Source organism: Protopterus annectens, chromosome 10.part0 (assembly GCF_019279795.1).
Source record: "Protopterus annectens isolate FY-2018-M chromosome 10.part0, PAN1.0, whole genome shotgun sequence".
Lineage (NCBI taxonomy): Eukaryota > Metazoa > Chordata > Ceratodontiformes > Protopteridae > Protopterus > Protopterus annectens.
This window is the reverse complement of record NC_056744.1, coordinates 1,013,383,142-1,013,410,023: the sequence shown is the minus strand read 5'-3', so window position 1 is coordinate 1,013,410,023 and position 26,882 is coordinate 1,013,383,142. Positions and strand designations below refer to the sequence as shown.

Below are 26,882 nucleotides of genomic sequence, written 5' to 3'. Positions count from 1 at the left end.
TGGTGTTAGTACCACAACTGAGGGTCAGACACATCATCTGGCACTATATCAGTGCCTGGTTCAGGTACAGGAGAGCCAAACTAGTTAGATGCAGTGATAGGGGGTGCAGAATCTGTTCCCACTGTTGATACTAGTCTCTTCTGAGATTCTCCCACTAGTGTAAAGCATGCAAAAATTCACTGCACCTCAAGTGTTTACCAAATGCTTTACTCCAGTAATGGCTCACTGCTGGGCTCTTGGCATTCACATCTTTATATGGATGACTTGCTGATCTGTGCAGAGTCTGTATCTAGGTGTTTGGACTTGCTACAGAAGGTCTTGACCTTACTGTCCCACTTAGGGTTCAAATTGAATCTTCGGAAGTCTTTTCTGACACCTTTGAAAAGACTCACCTTCCTGGGCAGTTAACCGACTCTTGCAAAATAATGGCTTTACTTCCTGAAGACAAGGTCCTGGTGTTTTGGGAATTCTCCAGGAGGAACTTCACTTCAGCAAGAGCATCCCTAAATATTGTAGGACTTATGGCATCCATGATTCTCATAATACTACTGGCTGATCTCCACATGAGGAAAATTCAGTGGTATATCTGGAATTGATGGACCCAGCACCTACATTCCCTGAAATCTGTTACCAGTGCTGACCATCATATGAGTTGTTACAGTGGTGGAGAGCACAGCTAAGTTCAGGACTTCCCTCCTGTTCTGGTCAATCTGTCAAGACAGATTTGTTCATCTTTGCTTGGGGAGCTTTCAGTGGAAGTGGAAGTGCAGACTACGTGGGGCCCAGGGGTGGTCAGAAGTACATCAGTATCAAGGAAATGTTGGTAGTGATCCATGCACTGAAAGTCCTTCACAACATATCGACTTCAGGTTCTCTTCTGGTGGTTGCAGACACCACAGTGGTGTGGTACCTCAATAAGCAAGGGGGCACAAGGTCATACCCTCTGTGCTGGTTGGCAATGATAGCCTGGGAGCTGGCTTTACTGCATTCTTTGAATTTTCAGGCATCGTACATCTCATCAGAGCAAAACCTCATAGCAGACAGATTAAGTAGATGCTGGACAGACCCACACTAATGTCAGCTCAAGAGTTGGTGTTTCAGGATCTAGTCCGAATGTTAAGAACACCTCAAATAGATTTGTTTGCCATCTTTTAAAATGGACAACTGGAGAAATTCTGTTCATACATCCTTGCACTCATACCTGGAGGACAGATGCATTCTCATTCCCGTGGATGAGGGTATTCCTGTATGGGTTTCCACCCTTTCCACTGACTCGCAAGGTACTTCTGAAGCTTCAGAAAGAAATGACAAATCTTTGTGATGACCCCTTGTGGCTCAGGCAGTCCTTCTAATAGTATTGGCCAAGGGTAATTACCACAGATGTCATCACACTCTGGATTTGCTCACACAATGTCAGGGCGACTGGTTCATCCCAGTTTGGACCAACTACAAGTAACAGCCTGTATGAGTCGGTCTTGACTCCATTTAGACGTTTGTTTCATGAGGATAAGCAGCAGATGTTAAAGGCCATTAAGCCTACTAGAAAATATGTTTAAAAATGGATGAGGTTTTCTAAGTAGTGCCTAAATGGGAACAGAGGGTCGCTTGAGGTCAACATCCCTCCGGTCTTGAAATATTTGTATGAGCTACTTCAGGATGGCTTATCGTTTCTGTCCATAAAGGTGCATTTAGTGGCCATTTCTGCTAGTCTAGAGATCCCCATCTTTCTCTCTCTTTTGGTAGAACAGCTCATGAAAGGAGTATTGCATATGAAACCACCTTGCAAGCATGATCCCTCCTTTGTGGAATCTAAGTACGTTTTGAAAACAATTTTGAACCTGCCACTCGGGCTGATCTGAATTTTTTAACATGAAAAGTTTTGCTTATCACTCTGACATCTGCAAGGCAAGTCTTGGAGCTGCAAGCTCCCATGGTGGGACAGACTTGCCTAATTTTCCACAGAAATAGGTTTGTGTTGAGCACTAACCCCATTTCATGTCTTAAGTGGTCTAAGAATTCACTCTATTAACCACCCTGTGTTCTTCATATAACTTTAAAATAACGAAAGAAGATACTTCACACATTGGATGCGTATCAGCTGCTCAGGTACTACCATAACAGAACAGTACACTTTAGGAAGACTGAAAGGCTTTTTATTTTCTACACAGGGGCAAAGAAAGGTCAACCAGCATCTAAGCAAGCCATTGCACATTGGTTGCCCTATGGTGTTTTTGTAACACCCACTATGGCAAAGGAAATCCAGAAGAGGTAAAGGTGCAGTCCACCAGGGTCTTTTCCTGTTCAGTGGAATATTGGAAAGAAGTGGACTCTAGAAATATTCTAGAGGCAGCACCTTGGTCTTCTTTCCATACCTTTACAAAGCACTACAAGCTGTGAAAGTCTTTTCTAAATCCTAGATCAGGCTTCACTTGGACAATTTTCCAGGGGCTCCTGGACATGCTTCTCAACCTGGAAACATCAAAAATCTGGACAAAGGCCCCCTGAAAAATAGGTACAAATCTGTATGCTAATTAACATAAAATCTGCATGCATAATTATGTAACCCCACCCACTCCAATGGAATTGTAGGATACCAACTTTCAAATGCAACCTGAAGAACAGATATATGGCCCAAGACCCTGTAGTAAATGGTAACCATTTTTTTTAAATGTGTAGGAATGATGTTTACTGGGAAGGGAGAAGATGAACCTTAGGATTTTGTTTTTGGTGACTTGCAGTATGTGGGTTTTGTGGTAAAAGTAGGGCATTTAATGGTAGGCATTATTCTAATCTTAGCAAAAGAATATTATAGTTTGCTAGGACCTCCAAAAGTCATTCTCCTTGGCCTACTGATCAGTGGGATTATCCAGAGTTTGTGCCGCCCGGGCCTGTCTTTGAATTTGCTGCCCTTTCCCCCTCACAAAATCATGGTCAAATGGGGCCCCCCATACACAGCCCTTCCCCCTGCAGCCATTCCAGTGTCCCATTACTTGGCTATTTTACCCCGTTTACCATAAACACTGTAATGTGCATACTGCTTTACTTCTACAGTGATTATTTGGATTTCATTTAAAACTTTTATTTTACATTTTATAGCACAAACACAAATAGACATCTGCTAAACAAAGCAATAGTCTCACAATGAAAATAGACTTAGCATTACAACGCCTCTGCCCTGAAACTCACATTCATTGCAACAGCATTGAAACCCACATTTAAGAAAACTCAAAAGTCAGATTCTAAATATTTCCACATTAAAGAGATCTGTAACTAATGAAGGGGTTGCTGCTAGCAAAGAACTTTATATTTCATTGTTTCATCTACGTGTCTGTTGCCCTTGAAGAATAAATTGCCTATGTTACATTAAAAAAACTGTTAAGCTAGTAATATTGCAATAGGGAATGGATGGCAAACTGATAATAGGTTCATAGTTACTAGGTATCTCTGCCAAAGAGGACATTATCAGGAGTGCAGCATCCAACTCCTTTAAAAGTACAACACAGTATCAGCAATCCATCTACATACCATGTTAGTAGAACCCACGGCCTTCTGCATCAAAAGCAAGTATACTACCTGTTATGCAATGACAACTGCTACTTTATTTTAAGGGATAAGGTCAAACCTTCAGAAAAGTTAGCTTTCAGATATACAGTCCCCATCTACAACAGAACATCTGAAATTTTGTGTTATGACATTACAAATGGTCGAGAGTGAACAACTTTTATTTTCTTAATCCATAACAGAATTGGTTAAAAACTTACTGACTGGTAACACAACCCATGAGTGTTATGTGGGACCTAGCAAGCTAGCGCACATGTTTCTCTTCTTATTTTACAATTAGTGATAAATATCAGTATTGCCAGGGGAGGGTGAGCTGTATTGTATTCCTGCTCTATCATAGTGGTCCTCTGCACTTGGGTATAAAACAAAGTGACATGCTTGAGTTTAACAAATACTGAAGGCCAGCAATTTTTCTGGTAAACAGTGAATTAGTGATATTGCATTCCAGTAATGAGGGTTTCATTGATGTATTATGTTCCTGTCATATCTTTTACAGTAACAAAAATAAACGTTCTTGCCTTATTTAAAATAAAATTGTTTACACATGAGCCTGGTATGTACACTTCCAAGCTGGGCAGATACTAATAAATAGAATGTAATGCTACACAGGGTAGACATAATAAATTCTGCATGCACAAGTTCTGATTGCTTCATTTTCTGCTACACATGGTAGGCATACATTCTGTATAAATTTATTTGGGTTACATTTTCTTCTGCTTTGTCTCACTAAAGTGGTTTCAGTTATAAGTCTTTTCCTCTCTCGCATTGCTTGCATCCATGTACTGTCCACATTTTTTTTAAGTTTGTCAGATGTATCTGTCACCTCTTGCAAGTATGGTCTTTTTGTCTGTCTCTCTCTCTCACACACACACACACACACACACACACACACACACACACACACACACACCCCTTAATAACATTGTCAAAACAAAAAGAATCACTACATTTGCGGAGCTACACCTTTGTCTATAAAATGCAAAAGAACTAGCAATTGAGCAAGAATGTACACTTGCAGAGCTAGAGTCCTTAAATACATTGTAAGGTAATTAGCACTCAAGAAAAATACCAGTCTGGTCCAAAGAATCGCTACACTAGCAGAGCCCGTCTTGTAATAACATTCAGTTGAGCCCCTTAACACAAAAAGAATCACTACATTTGCAGAGCCACACCTTAATAACACTGTAATAACATTCAATACTTGCAGAGTCAAAGGAACTAGCGACTGAGCGAGAAAGTACACTTGCAGAGCCCAAGCCCTTAATAACATTGTCTGCAAGGGAACTAGCACTCAAGAAAAATATCGGTCCGGTCCAAAGAATCACTGTACTTGCAGAGCCCGTCTTGTAATAACATTCAATTATTGAGCCCCTTAACATTGTCTAAACAAGCCCTTAAGTGAGAAGTACTTGCAGAGCATCTTTGTAAAATGAAAAGGAACTAGTGTTTGAGTGAGAAGTACACTTGCAGAGTTGGTGGAAGTCGGTCCAAAGAATCAATAAATCTATAAGTTTCTCTTCGTACAAATAAGCAAATCAAAGACCCAGTAAACTAAATGCGGTGAGAACAGAAAAATACTGGTCCAAAGAATCAAGTACTCAATTCAGTGAGAAAAATACCAGTCCAAAACAGGGGCACTGCCTGAATAAAACCGGTAAATTTAAATCAAGTAGTAATAGCTGTGCAGCTGTCTGCCTCATGATGACATCAGGAACAGTAAAAATAAATAAAAAATAAAAACCCTGGGAAATTCGGAAATTAAAGGGGTCTCTCGGGAATTCGTGGCACCCCAATGTTTTGCCCTCAAAACCGGTATTTACCGAGGAATTCGGTATGGTTGAGAGCTATGCTCCTGGACCCCTCTCCTTCCTCCCAGTGTAGGTATGCTTTGAGAATCTACCCATGTTGCCAGTAAAAGCAATGCGTTTGTTGAAAACAGTGCAGTTGTATAGGTCCTATGTACATAGTTTGGAATTGCCATTGAGTTATGCTTCATGGCTTTTGTTTGTGTGTGTGTTTGTGTGTGTGTTTGTGTGTGTGTTTGTGTGTGTGTTTGTGTGTGTGTTTGTGTGTGTGTTTGTGTGTGTGTAGTTTTTATTTAAGAACAGCAGGTGTTTGCAGGTTTGCATTTTCATCTTCTCTTCCTACTGGACCCTTAAACTGAAAGGGTCCTGTCTTTGGGTTTGAAAGGTGGTCCCTGTACTGTCAGGTGATTGGTCCGTCACACCCACAGACAGGCAGGAGAGGAAGCTTTGAGTGTAGGTAGACTGCCAGACATAGGGTAGCAGGACACTACTGCCCATATACCAGTAAGACCGTGTGTTCTACAAACATCTACTGTTGCAGGTAAGTAAGACTTGAGCAGTTGTACTTTTTGGGGAGTTGTACACTGTTCTGATTATTTTCTTCACTGTGTTGATGCAATATATAATATTCTCCCAGAAGTTTCTCTATTGTTACACTTAGGTGGGGTACAAGGGTCATCTGCTGCATTGAAGAATTCACCCTAGGTAGCCTTCTTCACATAAACAGCATAGATATGGCTTTAGCTGTGAAGGCACTTCACTGTAATCTTCCACTACTGCCCTTTTGGATGAATGCAGACAATACAGCAGTCATGCTGTAGATCAGCATGCAATGTGGGGATGCTTGCTTGCCCACTGCTTAGAGAAACATTGGACATATAGGAATGGGTTCTTGACCCCAAAGTAATAAAGTAAGCCACTGTTTGATGCATGGAGGAAGATGCATGCTTTCCATGTGAACAGAGAAATAGTGAGCATAACTAAATACTCCATGGACTGCGAAGTCACTTTTCGGGTAGTTATCAGCTAGGCAGTTAAAACATTTGTCAGTCATCTTGAGTAGTTCATCAGAACTGACCTCATAATTTGCATGTAGACATGTGCATTTTGTTGTGCACAGCGACTACCCTGCATATGCTTCAGCATGCTGGTCATTCTCAAAGAGCATTGTCTGGAGTCATCTGGTTATTGGTAGACTCTGGCAGGAAAGTCCACAGCTTTGACTGTCATAACAGGGTTTAATGTTCTGGATTGAGGAGAGACCAACAGGTGTGGGTACTCTTGCCTGGGGAATGTGGCCTAATACTGGCATCAGGCCCTGTGCAGGCCTGTTGCAACCTAGTGTAGCCACTGCCAGGTACACTTCAGGCATCAACTCCTTATTGCATGACCTACTAGTGCATGCCTGTATTATGCTTTTCCTTACATTAGCCTGTGGATGTGCTTCTTTCTGTAGCTCATAGGGTATGCAAGACTCTCTTGCAGTTGTGAGCATGCAAGTAGCCTGAGGTCCTAGAGCATACTGTTTTCGGGACAGACAGTGAGGCCTCTGCATCCAACATTGTCCATCCCCAGAGATCTTAAGGCACACAAAGTTCTGTATGGGCTGGTGTTAAGTCCCATTTACCTTTCAAACTCTCTTGAGTGAGTTTCAGGTTAAGGAGGAGGAAGAACCTTGGGTTATCATACTATAAACAATAAACTGCCTTGTTACCAGCCAACTCCATTTCAACCAACTCAAAATGGCTCACCAGATACTGTATCACCCCCAAAGCCAATAATTCTGCTGGTTCTCTATTCTCAAACTTTGTAGGTCTTAAACCCCATCTCAATACTCTCATGTCCTGTTTCAAACCCAAATAAACACTATTGTTTACTCATCTCCTTCTCTACCCCTACCACAGCACTTTTAACAAGGCAAGCGCTTTTGTAACTGACCTATGTTTCTTTTATATGTTGCTGCTGTTTTTTTTTTCCCAAGATGTGATGTATCTTTATATTGTATTTAGAACTCAACTATCTTCCTTTTTTTGCATTAACAATGTTCATATGTCTGTTATGTACTTGGCTTTTCTCCCCGGCCTCCGCTGAAAATGGACATGTATCCAGTACTAACAGCCTGTTAGTAGATGTAAAATAAATAAATAATTCCCTTATTGACTGGGTCAGGTTCTTGCTCAGAAATCCTGGGCCTCATTTATGTTTGTCCTCAGTTCTGTACAGGACCTGGAGACCACAACAGTTTGTCAACCTTGCCACCAGATAACAAGTCTAAAGCTTCAGACAGGATTGGTAAGAATATATTTGTTCTTCGTGTTTCACTGTTGCAGTCATTACATTTGGGTAATCCTGCTGGCAGGTTGCCCTCAGCTGGCCTGAATTCCAAAGTCTTGGGTCCTGCGTTGGCTGCTGTCGCCCCTTCCCTGATGTCAGGGGTATAAAAGAAGCAGCCGACACCATTTTCTTCAGTTTTTCTTGCCTCAGATGTCAGGTGCCCCCAAAAAGGGTAGCCAAACTTTATATATATATATATATATATATATATATATATATATATATATATATATATATATATATATATATATATATATATTCAGAAATACACCAATATAAATTTTACCTTCATCTATAAGCAAATACACCACATAGGTAGTACAAATCAGAGAAGGAAAGATAAGATCCAAAATAAAAAAGGGGGAAGACAGGTGGGTAACCTGGACTGCAACAGTGAATACACTCTAACATCTACATTTATGGTAAGTGTACACAACCGTACTATGTTCTTCATGTTTCACTGTTGCTGTCATTACATTTGGGTAGAGTCCCAAAGCTATGGTTGGGAGGCTGGAACTAGACAGCAGTAGGAGCGGCTATGAGGCCCTGCAGAACTGCAATGGCAAAGCCTGCCCTGGATTTAGAGTAGAGTGGCAGATAATGATTTGTAAAGATGTGCACTAAACTCCAAGTAGCCGCCTCTAAAATGTCTGTGGTTGGTACTCCCCTGAGAAAGGCTGCTGAGGTGGCTGCAGCTCTGGTGGAATGAGGCCTAATGCCCTTAGGCACTGTCTTGCCATGGTGTAAGTAGCAGAAACGAATGCAGTGGCTTAACCACTTAGAAATAGTCTGCTTTCAGATAGGCTTTCCTTGTGATCCTGCAGCATATGCCACTAGTAATTGCTCTGTCTTCCTGAAAGTTTTGGTTCTGTCCAAGTAGAATCTAAGCTGAGAATACACTCCAACATCTACATTTATGGTAAGTGTACACAACTGTACTTTTGCTGTATCTTGGCTGACAGCCCTTCGTTTGAGTCGCTTGTCCAAGTTTGTTTCTGTCATGGATCAGGTATTACAAAACTTCCTCCCATCCAAGTAAGTTTCCATGGGCAAATAGTTAAGACTCTGTCCACAGTGTCCAGCATGAGTTTACATATAGTCTTCACTACTGACTACACAGATGTTTTGGCAAGGGCTGCTGGCTTAGGAATGTGTCTTTGCTGTATGGCTTGTCTGAGTTTGTCCTCCCATAAAGAAGAACCTCGGTAAGTCTGTTCTAGATGCACCTTGCAAAGAAGGATTTTTTTTTAACCAGTCTGCCACAAAAGACAAAACCTATTAACTGAAGGAAGACCCTAAGTATTACATGTGCTTTTTGTCTGGCCGTAGTTAAGTTGTCCAAGAAAACGAGTATGTTGGCATAGCAGCAACAGTACTGCCTGCAGTCCAGGATTGCCTTGCTGGAGGGCAATTTTCAGTGTTTAGCCAAACTTTGAGGCCCATCACAAGGGACAGTTTAGGAGTTCTGAACAGTCAGTCAGCCACATCTTGGAGCTCTCAATTTCTCCTCCTTGACAATGCTCTTGATAGAGATCTAGGCTTCTACTCCTTAGAGACTCTAGAGGCCCCTTCATCCCCAAATTGACCAGTAGTTTTGCTTATGCCTTTAGTTCCAAAGGGGAGGATTAATTTTGGTCCAGTCATGGGCACCTGTGACTTCATTGAATGTATCAGCTAATTCAGGGCAATACCTGTAGAATATGAGTGATTCCTTTTGGTATACCATTGTGTGGATTTCTCACAGGAAATGCATTGCAGTGAGAGGACACCACTGTCAGTGAACTTTCTGTGCAACCACAATTTTCATGAAGGCACTGCCTGTGGTGGTGAGGACCTTGCAAGAGGTGGATTTCTGTGTTTCTCTTCCTGAATGAATCGTTTCTGTTGACCCCATTGAATGACTGCTTTGTGGAATCCCAGCTATGTCTGTTGCTTTGGTTGCAGTCTCTGCAAGTGACTGATTCCATTTTGGGTCATTTCCTTCAACAAAGTGTTGGGACAATTATACTGCAGACAGGAGAAGCCTGTCAGCAGGAGGGGCCCAAGAGGCCTTGTATTTAGTAGCTTTGGTGGGCATGCAGCAACAGATTCAGGCTAGAATCCTTCTGTATCATTTCAAGTTTGATGGAGGCCCTTACCTTTGTGTGGTGCTCTTTGTTTAAATGAGGATGCAAATGTTGCAGTGGACTTTACGGTATCTGTGCATGCCTGACCACAAAGTGCTCACAGATCTTCTCCTGGGAAGCCCATCTTACTAGGCCCCAGATTGTTGCACAGTTCCTAGCTAGCCTTTGTCTTTGCATTCCTTTCAGATGTTGGATCCCTCAGTGGTGGAATGGGGACTTTGGCTGCTTAATGGTTCAGCACAAGTGGTCTGCACTACAGATCATCAGCTGCTTGGAGTGATGGACAGCCCTCCTAGTTGCAAAAGCCTTCAAATAAAAACAGCTTCTGGTGGCCCTTCTAATTTGGTTCAACATGTGGTCTGTTAAATGGTAGTAGCCAAGCAGGAGTCAAGTGGTTGTATTTACTGTACAGAAGGATACTATTCATCTGTTAGTGGGATGTAGAGGGAGACCAGCTGTAAGCATTTCACATCCCAGGGGAAATTTACTTGAGACAGTGTGTCCAGAGCAAATATTCTCAGAAGTGGGAAACTAATTTTCAACAGACTCAAACCTCCTCCTGTCCAGTTCAGCACAGCTAAAGGAGACTTTGGGTTGCTGATATTCTCACCCCTTAGCTAGGAGTCCACGTCTCTGTCCTTTGCTGCAACAGTCTGCTGTGTCTCAGAGGCTGGCTCATATTTAGCCATACTGACTTCACTAGACTTTGCTGTGGTATTAGCTGAAGTGAGTAATGCTGTCCGGAAGCCTTCAGTTAAGCAGACTTGCCTTGCCATGGGGAAGCGGTTTCTTTTTGGCTAGAACAGTACCGTATTCTTCTGTAGTCTTTCACTTAACAGGTCATCCTGATTTTGACTGTCACCTCTGACTTGATCTTCAGTTATTCCATGGTCAGGGTGCACACACAAACTGTTTCTGCCTGTCTTGACTTTGTGAGGTTTAGGTTTCTGGGCTAACACTGGCTGGTCTGATCATTTGACTCTCTAATGGAGTTCTGCATCTGCTCTTTATGGGATGTGAATTTCAGGATTAGCAGGTTTTCATATCTTCTTTTCTAATGATCTGGTTTTGTATTAATGAAGTTCATATCTTAACAACGTTTACCTTGAAAATGTGGAAAGGCATTTGTTTGAAACTTGGATAGTCAAATGGGCTGTCCAGGTTCCCAGAACACCAAATGGAGCATTGGACAAATCCACTTTAGCGAATGGCTGTGTGCATTCACACATCTGAGGTAGACGTTTTGATTGGAGATTGCACTACAATGGGGAATCTGGAAATATACCATTCTCCTCACTGTAGTGCGGTCCCTGAGTTTGTATGTATAATATTATAATATGCAGGGGGCGCCCCCCCCTCCATATGGGGAGTGCAGGGGTGCTTGCCCCCTGAAAAAATTAGTTAACATCACCGGATGTTCATGTCAACCTGGTAATCTCAAAAATGTTGAAGTGCAATGTGTCGACATTACCAGTGCCGGTAATTGTTGTAAAGATGTTTTTAATTTTGACATGTAGGTTTGGTTTTGTGACCATTCGAAGGGATGCCTTTCATCTTTTTCAAGGTAAACCCCTAACAACTGCTGCGTCTTGTGGTTATCTGTTCTTACAAGATCTCTGCGCTGCAGACCCTCCTTTACGAATTGGTGTTTGGTGTTCCAGAAAGATCTGGTGTTGCTTCAGACTATCACCCACCAATGCAGTTAAGAATTGTCCATGAAACCAGTCTGTTGATCTCCCTGTCTTCTTTGGTGGGGCAGTGAGAACTTTTCACACAAAATAAATGTGCAACACCAACTCAGATTCTTCCTTTAGTGAGGGTTTGAGTTTTAAAAAGACTAAATAGCTGTTTCCCTATTTCCTCTGGTGGTTATCTCTGACTCTGTTTCAGAGGAATTTGGCAAGCAAGCATTTTCCAAGAGGACGGCAGTCTTTCTTTTGCTGTTACCTGGCTCACTGTCTGTCAGGATGTGCTGCAGTTAATAGTTGGTCTTTAGAGGAGTTCAGGATTCTATTGATTTTTTTTTCCCCAAAGAATGTTTCCATTGCAGACCTCTGTGATGTGGCCTTTTAGACCTTGGTTTGTCTTGACTACAACTGTAGCTGTCAGACTTCCTTTGGTTTCTAATGGAGTAAGCCTTTTACATGCATCTGTTATGGAATTGCTACTTGGAAATCAGCCCATGCACAAACCCAAAGAAAGAGGGTCCCAAATCAGCCCATGCACAAACCCAAAGAAAGAGGGTCCCATCCTTCATAGAGGTATCTACTATGACATCAGGGACCATTCTTAATGGATCCCAAATACCCTCCCACTGTTTCAGTGTATTTAGGTGATGGCTCAGCCCTTGAAAGTCATGCCGTGATGTACATAGATAAGCAGACACCCTCATTGTTAAACTTTTTTTTCCTTTTGTCGGACGTGTGCTTCCTCACTGGTTGGGTGTTAATGGTGAGATTTTGGCTTGCTGTTATGGGTTGGACTATAACACAACATGCGTCTGTACAGGGCTCCTTCAGGCATGGAGGCTTCTGAGAAACAAAATGGCAATGAAAGAGAGCATTGCATGAACCAGATCATAGACCCACTCATGAGGGTTCTGTCATAGAACAGCTGATAAAGTAAGTAGTTATTTCATGGAAGGTACATATTCTAGCAATAACCACTGCTAGAGGAAATCTGAGGTTTCTTTCTTGAGGAGCAGTAAACACTGTACACTACATTTTTTACAGTAAGAGGGTAGTCCTAAGAAAGTTCCATTTTCATATCTGGAATAACTTCCAGCTGTCTTAAATTAGTCTGCACAGCTGTCCATCTTTTTTTTTGCCTGTAGCAAGAAAACCAGGGAAAAAACTTCTGCATCCCTAAATTATGTGACAACTTAGGCTTCCTGACATCTTTGGCTTTGCCAGACAACTTCTTGAGTAATTTGCATTACTTATCAAAGTGGAATGATTTGTACTTTCACACTCTGATATAGTCACAATGCAGCCTTCTAGGGACGTTGACACTTTTGCTGCATGCTTTCATAATCTGCTGTGGGCACATGAAATTACCTGTCCACTTACCTACATATACTCTGAACACTGTGGATGAAATGTCCATTCCACACATGTATGGTGCATTTTGGTAGGCAGTATTTCAGGAAGTCCTGCATTCATTTCATTAGTCTTATAAACTGCTTGGGATTCTGCCCAGTTATAATACCGTGTCTGGAGCCCTTGAATAAAATTAGTACTGCTGTACAAGATGCTTGTATTATGAGATGTTTGTGTGTGTGAGAGAGAGAGAGAGAGTTGTAACAGTGTTGCATCTGCCTATCTCCCTTTGGTGCCAAATAGCCTTTAGTGAAGGGAGTTTTATGATGCCTTGTTCCTGTCTGGAAGCATACTAGGAGTTAATTACTAGTTCTTCACTTCAGTTTATTTGGACTCTGTCTTACTAGTATTTGTTTTGTTTTTTATTTTGGTTTCAGTTGTAAAAAAGACTTGTTTCATAGAGTTAACTTTTAGTTGTAGGCTAAGGCTATTACTGTGTATGAGGTTTTAGTCATGATTTTTATGATCCTTTGTCCTTTTAATGTATATATTAGTTTTCCATGGGTTAGTGCTGTTATTGAAAAGTTGATCTGACAAGTCCAATTGGTGGACAAAATAGTTTATCATAACTTAAAGCCGAGTTATTCTAGTGACAAAGCCTGTTTGTTTCTTCCGTAGCCTCATATAACAAGAATTAACATCTGAAGTTTTGGACTGTTTATTACTGCTGCTTAATATTGTAACATTTGTGTTTTTCTCATTTTACACAAATAACAAGGAAGAGAAGTCAGTCCTCTACCTTAACTCTTGGGACAGCTGTCTCTTTGCATCTGTAATGTAGTTGATCAAAAAATAAATGAGGCTTGTTGAACTGATAAGGTCCTAACACAGTGTATTCCTAGACTGTGAAATAAGTTACCCCTGCAGGTCAAAGTGCCACTTTGGCTACCTTTCAGACTGGTCGTAGTGATTGGTTGGGTAGATAAAATATGCACCTGAGTTACCATGTATGCCCCTTCTCTGTTTGGGAGGTGCGCAATATTGCATGCTCCAAAAGGCTAGCAGGAACTTTGTGTGTCTGCTTAATGGTGTATGTACCTAGGCTTAATATGGTCCCTGTGATTGTTTGCCTGGTATTGTTCCTATGTTCCTAAGAGGAAGGTGCCAGTTCCATTAGTGGGTGGGGTGATGGTTTAGAGGTGTAAAGACTTGTCTGTTGGGCTTTTAGCATAATAAGATGATAGTTTTTATTCAGGGTTTTTAATTATGCCTGTTTTAGTAATGACTAGGATATTAGTTGAGGGTAAGCATAAACAATGATGCTTATTGATATTTGATATATTTAATATAGAGTTTTTGAAAAATATTAACATTGTGAGCTTCACAAAGGTATAAGGTGTAGGCCATACTTTATAAATATAAAATAGTATATTTTCTGTAGTAGCATGGTAGGATTTGAGTGTAAGGTGGCTGGCAAATTTGTATGAGAACAAATAAGCATTGATTTTTTTAAACAGCAATTTTAGTGTTCCTTTTTAGTTCTAGAGAGGAATGTATTCAGATATCATGTTTGCAGTTTTTGACATTGTTTGCAGCTTACTTGCGAGATAATGGTGTTACCCCAGAAGACAGAACTGTATGGGACAACCACTGATCTGAAGTAGTTGTCCTCATTTGATCTTCAACCTGTGGATTCACGGATCCAACTCTGCCGCATATCCAGCATCTGATCTGAGCTCAAATCTCTTCCCCTTACCCACAATGCCCTCTCTCCTTCCTCTCTTCAGATCTCGTTTTCCACCTGTAAGGTCTGCATCGTGGTCTGAGCTCTCTGCATAGAAAGTGTGGCAAGTGTTACTTTTTTGGGGTTAAATCTTCTCTCTCTCTATCTAATATTCCTCTCTGCTGTCTACCTCTCCTCCGCATGGTTGTCGGTTTATAAAAAAAAAAAAAAAAAAATTATCTCCTCCTTTTCTTAGCATGTGTGGTTTGAGTGCTTGTGAGTGTGCTGGGCCTGTTTTGGGGAAATGTCTGACACTCCCAAGCCAGGGTTCAGAAAGTGTACAGTGTGTGGCCATAAACTCTCCCCAGCCAATGGCCACACTCTGTGGGTAGTGTGTTTGAGGGCAGCCCATCTTCAGACCTCCTGCTCCATCTGTGCTGGGTTTAATTCCCAGGCACTGAAGGACAGGAGGGATAAATTAATACTTAAGGGCCCCTTCCCTCTTCGGGGACTCAAGTCGCTGCACCCCCAGCTTCTGCTTCAACCACCTCTCGGCCTCGGGGACTCGAAACTTCCTCGAAGAGGCCCGGGGATGGGGGGAAAATTTTCTAAGAAGGCTAGGCAAAGAAAATAATCTTCAAGTTGCTCGGCTGCAAATGGCCCTCCACCTAAATCTAGGTCGGCTCAGAGACCGGAGTCTCCCCGACTCTGTTCTCCCCAGAGCCGGAGGAGCCCCAGATCCAATCGCCGGTGTAGGCTTCTCCTCACCACCCTCCCAGGCCGGTGTCAGTCACCTCTTCCTCCCGCTCCACCCGGAACCTTAGTGAAGCGCTGATGGACAGGATGATGCGGAAATTCATCCACGCCCAGATTCAGATGGGAGTCTTTCCTGCCCCCTCTCCCTCCGGAGCGGGGAATACGCAGCCCTTTTTCACCCCGATTACTCCTTCTCTGATCTGACCTTCAGTTTTGGAGCCCTTGGATCTGAAGACTCTCGAATTTGAGGGGTTGGTGCTGACAGTACCTTGACACTGGCTATGACCTTGAGCGGGTTGGATCCGGCAAGCTCTCGGAGCTGTAGCCTCGGCGTATGATCCGAGGGGTTGGTGTCTGCTCCGAATGTGTTGGAGTGCAGCCTTCCTGTTGGTATCTCAGCACTTGGAGGCTCGACTCTGGCTCCCCCATTGGGTCAGAAGGTGACAGCTCCTATTGGCCTTTTTCAGGATGTCCGTTCCCCTTTGGCTTTCGATGTGATGTAGAGGGTTCTCTTGATTTCATTGAGACCCTTGACCATGTTGTCCACGGACTCCACCCCGACTCTCTGTTTCGGGTATGGCTCCAGCCATCCTGCCACCATTTTGCCTCAAGAAGCTTCCGCTTGGGAGTAGCAGGACGTTGGTGAGTCCTCCACAGAGATTCCCACTGAGATCCCTTGCCAACACACATGCAAAAGGATACACTTCCCAACTGGAGTCACTCACCAAAGACACCGATTTTGGAGGAAGGGGAAGGTTCCCCTTGGTCACCCCCCTGAGGATGTCTCCTTTGGAGACATCATGGAACTCCTTCGCCAGCAAGGGGCGGTGGTGTGCCCAGAAACCTACCTTGGATGAATCGGTGTTCCTTTAGGCATTTGGCACAGGACCCTCTACTTCCTGGGTCTCCCCTCCCGCAGATCCGTTAGTGAACCTTATAGCCTCTCAGTTGTGGAAGGAACTGGACACTGTAAAGCCCATTCCAAACCACTTCAATAAAGATGTTCTTTGTGTTTTACTGTTGCAGTCATTACATTTGGGTTATCTGCTGGCAGGTTGCCCTCAGTCGGCCTGAATATCAAAGTCTTGGGTCCTGTGTCAGTTGCCGTCTCCTCTTCCATGACGTCAGGTCATCAGGGGTATAAAACATGCAGCCGTCGACATTTTCTTCAGTCTTTCTTGCCACGCAGTGCCCGAAGCAGAAGCAGTTCGCAAGTGCCGGTCGGCTGACTCCTGAAATTTTCGCATTCAAGTTTTAGAACCGAAGTCTTCAATTAAAGCTAAGTACCCCGTTGGGGAAACTTTTTCTTGCTCCATACCGATGTCAGTAAAAGTTAATAATTGCATTACTTGTGGGAAGCAAATACCTCATAAGGATTTTCATTTGTACTGTATTCCTTGCTAGGCCCAGATCATAATGTGCCTTGCTGTTGATTTTGTGCTAGATTTTAACCAATGCACTATTAAGCGTCGGTATAGCTTTGCTTCAAAATATTTGGGGAACAGATTTAATTACCCTGAAATGTCGTTGGATAGCAATCCACCTACCAGAGTTCACAAAAAACACAAAGAAAAGGACGGAGACAGACCGTCGAGGTCCAAAACAGACGAAGCTTCTCCTAAGCCAGTCGCCAGTTTGCCGTTACTCAGGTGCTTTCGCAGCCCTCGATACCCGCTACTTTGGAGTTGTAGGCCTCTACCGAGACCCATGTAGAGACCGGCATGCCGCAAGATTCTCGGAGTATTGTATGTCTCTCCCTCAGATGGGTCCGGAGCCACTGAGCAGGCACCGGCTTCTGATGGTGTTTTCAGGCCTCAACATTTCTATATAAAACAGACGCCAGCTTCAAATACAAAGACACAAGCAGCTTCTAAGGCTAGAAAACCAATGCATAAGCCACGTGCTCAGGCCTCTGTCTAAAAAAACAAATTATCAAAATGGCTGAAGACTTAATTACCTTGATCAGGGGTTCCCAACCCCCTCCCTCAGATAAGAGGCCTAGGCAAGACACTGGTTATGAATCTTCAGATCAGGTTGATCAGGAGTTTTCTATACCACCCTATGAGGATTCAGATGCAGAGGAATCCATCCCATCTGCATCTCCTCCTGAAGATTATTCTTTTGGAGAAACCTTGCATACTTTAAGGGAACATTTTCATTGGGAAAGTCAGGATTTCTCAGAATCAAAAAAGAGGTTTAGGGATTTCCTTCTTCCTCAGCATAGGCCTTTGGCCATACCTCCTGTATTGGACATTGTTGATGTGTTTTCGGAATCAAGCATGGCTCCTGATTCCCTACCTCCAGCTCCTAGCAAGCCAGACGGATATTACAGGGTTCCTGACTCGCACACATTTTTATTGAAAAACCCTGCTGCTGACCCCGAAACTATCTCACAAGGTCCCAAAGGTGTAAAGGCCTCAACAGCTAAAAATCCTATCCCCTCTGATAGAGATTCCAGGGCGCTGGATAGATGGGGAAAGAAGGTTTATACGTCTGCAACCTTGGCAATTATGGCCTTAAACTGCCAGTTTCATATGCTTAAATATCAACAGCATGTTATGGGATTATTGAAACAGAAAATTATGTTGATTTCTGAATGTGTGGAAAATAAAGAATTGCAGGAATTATTGCATGCAGCAGAACAGGTTCGAAAGCATACTTTGCAATGTGGTTTTGATTAATTTGCCTGATCATGTTAAAGCTAAATTGTTGGATGCACCTTTACAGCATGATACTCTGTTTGGTAATAAGGCAAAAGAGGTTTTAAAGAAAATGGGAGACAAAGCTAAGTCTATGCAAACGGTAAAAGACTAAGTGCAGCCACCAAGATTCAGTAGACACTGGCCTACAAAAAAATTGGTCCTTTCCTATGTCCGACAAAGCTTCACGGGGCAAATCCAGGTGCTCAAAGGGCTCTATTTACCAATCACAGGATTCTTACAGGTCAAAACAATGGGGTGTCTCTACCTCCAAATTTGGAGGAAATAAAGCACAACCCTACAGTAAAAAGTCTCAATGACTTCCCTCTGCCATCACCAAGCACTTATCATTTGGCAGCCCCCTTAGGGGGAAGACTAGCACTTCATGCTCAAAATTGGCAGTTAATAACCCAGGACAAGTGGGTATTAAACATTGTATCCCAGGGTTACAGATTTCATTTCCATACCTTGCCAATTCCAAATGGTTGGCCAGATCTGCCACAAAATCAATGGGCAGAGGCACAGAAACAAGTTACGTCCCTCATGGATATGTTGGCTATTCAACCAGTACCAGAACAGGAAAAAGGACAAGGGTTTTTCTCAAGACTGTTCTTGGTACCAAGAAAAGACGATGCCTGGTGACCAATACTGGATTTATCGATTTTTTTTTTTTGAACACATTCTTGGACATACCAAAATTCAAAATGCTGACTTTGCAGCAGCTTCTGCCCATGCTGGGCAAGAATACATGGCTAGTGACTCTAGACTTCAGGCATACCTGCGTATCCCAATAAGGGAATTGTGCAGAGGATACCGCCGATTCAAAGCTGGCTTTATGCATTACCAAGTCTCTGCACTGCCCTTTGGCTTATCTACTGTGCCCAGAGTCTTTACAAAGTGCCTGTCACCAGTAATTGCATTTTGCAGACAAAGAAGTATACAAATCTGTCCTTACTTGGACGACTGTCTCATTCAAGCAGAAAACAAGGACATTCTTCTTCAACATCTGGCATTTGTGAAAAGGCTTCTAACATGCCTAGGGTATACAATTAACGAAAAGAAATCACAACTGGTACCCTCTCAAAAGATTACATTCCTGGGTGCAAGCTTGAATACAACTGCCCAGATGGCTTACCTTACACCAGACAAACAAAGGCAACTGACTATTTACTTCAAACAGATGGCAACAAAAACCCAGCTATCTGCAAGACAAATTCTACAGGCTTTGGGGTTCATGGCATCCTGCATTCTACTGATTCCATATGCAAGACTGCATATGAGGAAACTACAGTGGTACCTAAAAAGTTTATGGAGTCAACATTGTCACAGTCTGGAAACAATGATACCTTTCATTCCCTGCCTACAACAGGAGTTTCTTTGGTGGGCAGAGACATGTCACCAGAACATGGGACGGTCTTTCACTCTTCCCCTTGCCAACCAAACCCTAACTACAGATGCATCAGACTATGCTTGGGGAGGCCCACCTGGTGGGGAGATGCATTCAGGGCATATGGAGCCCAAAACAAATACATCTGCATATCAACCAGAAAGAGATGTTAGCTGTTCAGAATGCCCTGACAGCCTTCAAGGACTTACTTCATCCAGGACAGTTACTGATAAAGATGGACACCACCACTTTTATGTGGTACATAAACAAGTAGGGGGGCACACACTCCTACCCCCTTTGCAGACTAGCCATGGCATTGTGGGACACAACCTTGACTTACCAAGTACATCTTCAAGCTCAATTCCTGCCCGGAAAACAAAATGCTCTGGCAGATGACCTAAGCAAAAACATAGACCCTCATGAGTGGAAATTGGATCCACAAGTCTTCAGCATGATGACAAAGAAGTGGGGGAGCCCGGACATAGGTCTATTTGCCTCTCCCCAGAATTATCAACTGGACAAATTCTGCATAAGGACTTATCACAGACAAGCATGGAAAGTGGATGCCCTATCTTTCAGTTGGAAAAACCTATCAGTCTACATCTTTCCTCCTCTGCCTCTTCTTCCCAAGGTCCTACTAAAGGTCAGACAGGAAAAAACAAAAATGATCCTAATTGCCCCGGACTGGCTTCATCAGCACTGGTGCCCAATCCTAAGGAATATTTCTCAACTCCCTCCTTGGTACTTGCCTCAAATACCTCATCTACTGTCTCAGCAGAACAATCAAATCCTGCACAATCAGCTCCAACCTCTGAACCTGGCAGCATGGCTGATCATGTAGTTATTCAAACAACACCTCTCAGTAAATCTGTGATGGATGTCATTTTGGAAGCCAGAAGGCCTAGTACTAGAAAATCTTATGCTGATAAATGGAAGAGATTTTGTGCTTGGAACCAAGTACAAGGAACTGACAGCAAAGCCAAATATTCCTTAGATTTTACAATACTTGACTGAGATGCTAGCATATCTTTTTCATTAATAAAAAATCCATGCCTCTGTCATCTCAGCTCATTACAACACAGAGCCACCAATCTTCTCTCATCCTTTGCTAAAACAGTATCTTAGAGGGGCCAAAAATTTAAGGCCTCCCAGAAGATCACCAATTCCTGCATGGGACTTCAATTTTGTGTTGGAAAAGCTCACCCCGCCTACATTTGAACCAGCTGCTACTGCAGATATAAAGTTTTTTATCCTGGAAAACAGCTTTCCTTCTGGCAGTCACAGCAAGAAGGGTTTCAGAACTACAGGCCCTCATGGCTGTGGAGCCTTTTATTGTATTTTACCCAGACAGGGTGTCCCTCAGGACCAATCCTTCCTTTATGCCTGATGTGGTATCCAGTGTGGCTCTTAACCAAACTATTCACCTGCCAACTTTTTACCTAAATCCGCAGAACAAGGGGGAGTGGATTCTGCATTCCTTGGACGTACACAGACAACTAAGATTCTACTTAAACAGGACCAAATCTCTGAGAAAGTCTGAGCAGCTACCGGTGGCATTTGCTGCAGGATCAGAGGGAAAGGCTATTTCAAAGCAGACAATTTCAAAGTGGATGAGCCACTGCATTCATTTCTGCTGTTTACATCATGGTAAACCGGTGCCCAAGGGTCATATTCCACCAGGGCTGCATCTACATCAGCAGCTTTTCTCAGAGGGGTGTCAACCAAAGACATTCTAGAAGCTGCTACTTGGAGTTCTGTTCATACTTTTCAAAGCATTATCATTTGTCTCTCTTCTCCAAGTCCAGGGCAGGCTTTGCCACTGCAGTTCTGCAGGGCCTTATAGCCACTTCTAATGCTATTTAGTTCCAGCCTCTCATCCATAGCTTTGAGATTCTACCCAAATGTAATGACTGCAACAGTGAAACACGAAGAACATAGTACAGTTGTGTACACTTACCATAAATGTAGATGTTCGAATGTATTCACTGTTGCAGTCCGGGTCTTTATTCTACAGCTTCTCTTTCCTTCACTATATTCTGCAGCCTTTGTGGTGTATTTGCTTTTAGATGAAGGTAAAGTTTATGTTGTGACAATTGCATGTATTTACTTGAGAGATATATATATATATATATATATATATATATATATGTATATATAATATATAATACATACATAGGTTTGCTCCCCATTTGGGGGGCACTGACATCTGGGGCAAGAAAAACTAAAGAAAATGGCATCGGCTTCCTGTTTTATACCCCTGACGGCCTGATGTCGTGGAAGAGGAGACAGCAACCGACGCAGGACCCAAGACCTTGATATTTAGGCCGACTGAGGGCAACCTGCCAGCAGATTACCCCAAATGTAATGGCTGCAACAGTGAATACACTCTAACATCTACATTTATAGTAAGTGTACACAACTGTACTTTGTGGTACCTTTGGCTGCCTTTCCCCTTTCAGGTTTTGTAAGCCTGCATTAGTACCTCATGTAGTAGCCTCTTACAGCTCCTCCAGCACCTCTGTAACTAGTTGATTCAGGTTGTCTGGGTCACAGATGAAGCTTACTCTCTGTCATGGAGCTAGCTTCATGTTTTCTGACATGTGAACTGTTAGCATGTCTCAGCAGTATTAAAGGTCTGTAGATAAACCATGCATTTTAAAACCTGGTTTTGTTGGAAATGAATTTAAAGAATATTTGTTGTGAAATCAAAATTAAAAAAGAATACCCGTGACTGCTTAAGATGCACTTCAAAATGTACAAATGTGCTCATCAGTGTGGGTTTTAGAAATGGTGACATTTCCTTGACTTTGTGTGTTCAATTCCATTTATTATCATAACTTCCACTTTTAGTAAGAGTGAAATAGTATAACTGAATTATATAAACATGTTTTCATTTTTAACTGTTCCTCTGCCAGCAGTCCAGTTTGCCTTGGACGGATTGTGGTTGATTCTTTTTGTGTTTTTCAGATCGTCTTTGCCAAGGATGCACATTATGCCATAGAGGACCTGTCTCAGTCAGGATATGAGGTTGTAGGCTTAGACTGGACAGTCTCTCCCAAAGTTGCCAGGTGTGTATTTGTGTATTTGACTGTTTAAGTGAACTGATTGAAATATGACTGTCTTCAGTTATGTCTCAAGGCTAAAGCACTAAAGATGTGTATACTACAGAAAGCAAGCCAAAAGTCTGTCTGTATGTACAGATCATTGATGTATATTTTGGAAAAGATGCATTGCAGTGCAGTATGTGGCCATGTAAGCAAAACGTACTTTCAGATAAAAGTCTTCAGTAACATATAATACAAAGCTGACTTGGATATTGCTGTATTGAGACAAATCAGTAAAAAAAGTACTTTGTATAGTAATTTGATTTGCTGAAGTAGTGTAAACCACAAGCATTAGGAGAATGCTTGGGCACCTAAAGCTTTCTTATGCTGTTTGGCCACTTCTGCCAGTTTCATCATGCACCTCTTCATCCATGTCTACAATTCATTGCGTTGAAATTTGTTCAGAAATTAATAGCATCTCAGACTGTGCAGAATTTAGGAAGTGTCTTAAAGTGCCTTTTGCTGTTTGTTTGCTGATCTGCATGTCCACATGGAAATCAAACTGAAAAAAATCCTTTTTCCCTTGTTTTCTGACTTTTTAAATGTCCATTCTGAACATTTTTGTGTCTCTCCCGTTAGCAATGCCAGTACTAGTTTTCTTTCCCTGCTATCCCTGTTGTTGGCTGACAGTGCACAGTGATGGGCAAAAAAGCTGTTTACTGCCTGACCAATGGGCACAGAACCAGCCAGTGCAACGTGTGTAGGGTTTAACCCAGCAAAAAGTAAACATTTCAGAGTGAAGCAGCAGAGCTTCCTAATGGAACAGGCCTTGTCTTGCTAGGGTCAGGCTGTTTTAGTCCCTGACACTGGCTTGCTGATATTGGCCCATGCCCTAGGCCAGAGCAAGGTGATTAATAAATTCAAAGCAATGCTTCATAAACTGGCCTCACCTCTAAAACCTTCCCTCTGTGATGGCAGTACAGGTGATGTCCAACATCACAGACCAACATGTTGATTCATCACTTATGCCTTCAGATTAGTCCACTCCGCCTCCCACCAAAATCTTTTATTAGACCAGGCCATTCTCTTTGCTGCCTCTATTATGGAAAGTTAGTAGATGCTGTCATGATGAAAAAGAGCCAAGGTATTGAGTCCAACTGTCTTGTCCCCAAAACAGAGATGTAGGGAAAGGTTATTTGAAGAGCAAACGTCTTCTCCATTACATTCTGCAGTGGCAGTCATGATGACTCCAGTATTGAGGCTTCATTTGCCAAGACCCATTACAGCAACACCAGTTTTACAAAGCCAGGTTATCACCTTTACTTGCTAGGCAGTTCACCTGGTACTGATCCTTCTTCCACCTTGTTGGTACACAGTATCGATCTTTCCAACATCATATCTAGCAGTAATCCAGTTATCAAATATTCCATCTGATAGTGTCAATCTTCATTTTATCCTTGACATATGGCTCTGGTTCTGATATCGGAACAGACTTTGCTGTTACTACAGCTCGCTCCAGCCAAAAACTGTGTAGCTTCATCTCTATCTACAATCCCTCTCTCACAATTACCTCCGATCTTGTTTACCACTTATCCGAAACAATCGCGTTTTGCCAGTGCTCTTGAGTTTCCTTGGTTCTAGGTAAATTTCTAGTGTTATTCTTGGAAGTTTCTCTGTTTTTCCTCTTTACTTCATTCTGTTCCCTTTTGTTTAATGCTTTCTCTCTCCTTTCATACACATTGGTGTAATTCTAAATATCATTGTTGATATTCTCTCCCTGTTCACTTTGATGTATTTCTGTAACTGTCATTGTTGATAGTTTTTCCCCTTTCTTTCCTTTCCCTTAACAAAAAACAAAAAAAAAAACATGGCTGAGAAAGCTAAAGCTCCTTCTGGTTTTAAAATTGCCAGAAGTGTGGCCACAAAATCCCATCTTCTGACTTTCACTCCCTTTGCATTTATTGTTTGGATCCCATTCACTTGGACTGATGTATTTTCCATGGGCTCAGTCATTGAGCCCTTGTTGAGAGACTAAACAATCTTATCTTAAAGGGTTTGATCCCCTCCACCTTCAGTGAAGCCTAATCTCCTGCTGACAATGCCAAAACTGACATTTCCTCCCCTTCATCCTCATCTTCTGTGGATAAGGGCAAAAAGAAGAGTGACTGTTCCAACTTCTCTGTCAGCACCGAGAACTAAGAAATAGTATTCCTCAGTTCTGAAAGTATCCTCAGAACTGGAGGCCTCTGACTCTGCATTACCGGTGACAACTATTGATGTTCATCGTGTTTTACTGTTGCAGTCCTTACAAAATGGGTTATCTGGCTCCCGGTAGCCTACAGTCGGCCAGAATACAAAAGTCCTTGGTATATGATGTCAGCTGACTTCAGTTTAGGCCTGACGTCAGAACTGCTTAGTTGAAGACATCCTCAGATAAGTACCCCATTGGGGGACCCTCTTTTCTTGCTTTAACGAATGTCAGAGAAAGTTTATAACTGTCTTGCCTGTGGAAAACAGATTCCGCACTGTTATTTTCACTCCTACTGTACTACTTGTTTGGGCCTTGAGCACGACGTCCCTAATTGTGTTATCTGTGCTTCTTTCGACCTGTGTACCATGCGCCGGAGGGCTAGGATCTTGTTCAAGCATTTCATAGTTTGGCCTAAGTTCGTTGGTATGGCATCTTCTAGTCTCCTGACTTCAAAATGTTCCTAAGAAGCGCAAGGATAAAGGACCACAACAGGCTTGGGGTCAAATTAGCCGATGATGTCCCTGTTAAGTTGGTTGTCGGCCCAGCGGTAGTCAGTGAGGTGCTTTCTTTGCCCCTGCAGTCCACAGGTGTTTAGCAGCAGGCGTCTGTGGGGACCTTTTCCGAGTCCTCCATACTGCAGGCTTCCACTTCGTCTTCTGACCCTCCACCATTCACTGCCTCTGATGGATCCGAAGCTGCTAAGCAGGCGCCAGCTTCTGAGGCCTCTCTTCTCCGCCCGGAGACCAGATCCAGACCGACATTGGTTCAGACTACTGTGGTGGCCAGACCTCCTGAGTCTCTCTGGCTTTCTAGCAGGCCCTCCTGCCGAAAATCTACTCCAAAGCAGGCACCGGCCTCCCCTCAAATGCCTCTGTCCCAAGTGATTAAAATGGCTAGTGATCTCTTGACCCTTATTAGGGGCTCTCGGCCACCTTCTAAAAGGGCTAGGGAATTGTCCCCAGAAGTTTTGTCTGCCTCAGATTCTGTGGTTTCCAGTAACTCTGCTGATGAAGAGGGAAACTCTCAACTTTTTTCTGGTTTTGAGGATTCTGATGCAGAAGACTCCATCCTTTCTGCATCCCTTCCAGAAGATTTTCTTTTGTAGATACTCTGAATACTCTTAGGGAGTATTTCAAATGGGAAAGTCAGGCTTACCCTCAGTCTAAGAAACAGATTAGGGAATTCTTGGATTTGCCACAGCATAAGCCTTTGGCTATCCCTCCAGTTTTGGAAGTTGTTGATGTTTTCATGGAGAATTCTTTGACTCCTAATTCTGTTCCTCCTGCTCCCAGAAAGCCAGACCGGTATTAGAGTTCCTAATTCTCATCATTTCCTTTTCAAAAATCCTACTGCTGATCCAGAGATATTTCTCAGCACCCTATGAGTGTTAAAGCCACGGTTGCTAAAAATCCTGTTCCTTTTGACAGGGAATCTAGGGCCTTGGATAGGTGGGGTAAAAAGGTTTATACTTCGTCCACCTTGGCTATTAGGTCTGTTAATTGTCTTTTTCATATGCTTATGTATTGGCAGCATACTTTGGAGGCTATCAAGGCTAAAATTGCTGGTGTTCCTTTCCTAATGGAAAGTAAGGATCTGCTTTATTGAATTCTGCCACTCTTGTCACTAAACATTCCCTACATTGTGGTTTCGACACTTTGGAGACTTCTTGCAGGGCAGCAGCCACTGATTCTGTTATTAGAAGACATGCTTGGCTCAGGGAACAGCCCCTTTCTGAACCTGTCAAATCTAAGTTACTGGATGTGCCTTTGCACAAGGACAGTCTTTTTGGTAGCAAAGCAGAAGAGGTGTTGAAAAAGTTGAGGATAAGGCAAAATCTGTGCAAACTGTTAAGGACTTTCTGCAAGTTCAGCCTCCTCGTTTTAGTAGACATTACCCTTCTAAGAATTGGACTTTTCCTGACCCTAGTAAACAGTGTCGCACTAGGCCTAGGGGTTACAGGTCTTCTAGGGGGCAGACTTCCACCTCTGAAAGGGCTAAGCACTGGCACACAGTGACTCCGGCCTACCCCTGCCTGCCTCTGCAGGCCCAGGGTTTCCTTTGGGGGGGAAGGTTAGCCAATGTGAGAGTGTTCAATCTCGCCTTTGTTCTTACACATGGGTTCGGAGCCGATCCTCGCCCGCCTGCCGACCAAGCTCTG

General features: G+C 42.8%; 1 protein-coding gene across 1 annotated transcript in view; it reads left to right on the top strand.

Annotated features, from left to right (window-relative positions):
• The window catches only part of UROD (uroporphyrinogen decarboxylase), a 517,137-nt gene that overhangs the window by 255,671 nt on the left and 234,584 nt on the right, over positions 1-26,882 (top strand). The window contains exon 8 of the mRNA XM_044086832.1: positions 22,397-22,497. Within this exon, the coding sequence (XP_043942767.1) occupies positions 22,397-22,497 (101 nt within the window). The remainder of the gene's footprint in view (positions 1-22,396; positions 22,498-26,882) is intronic.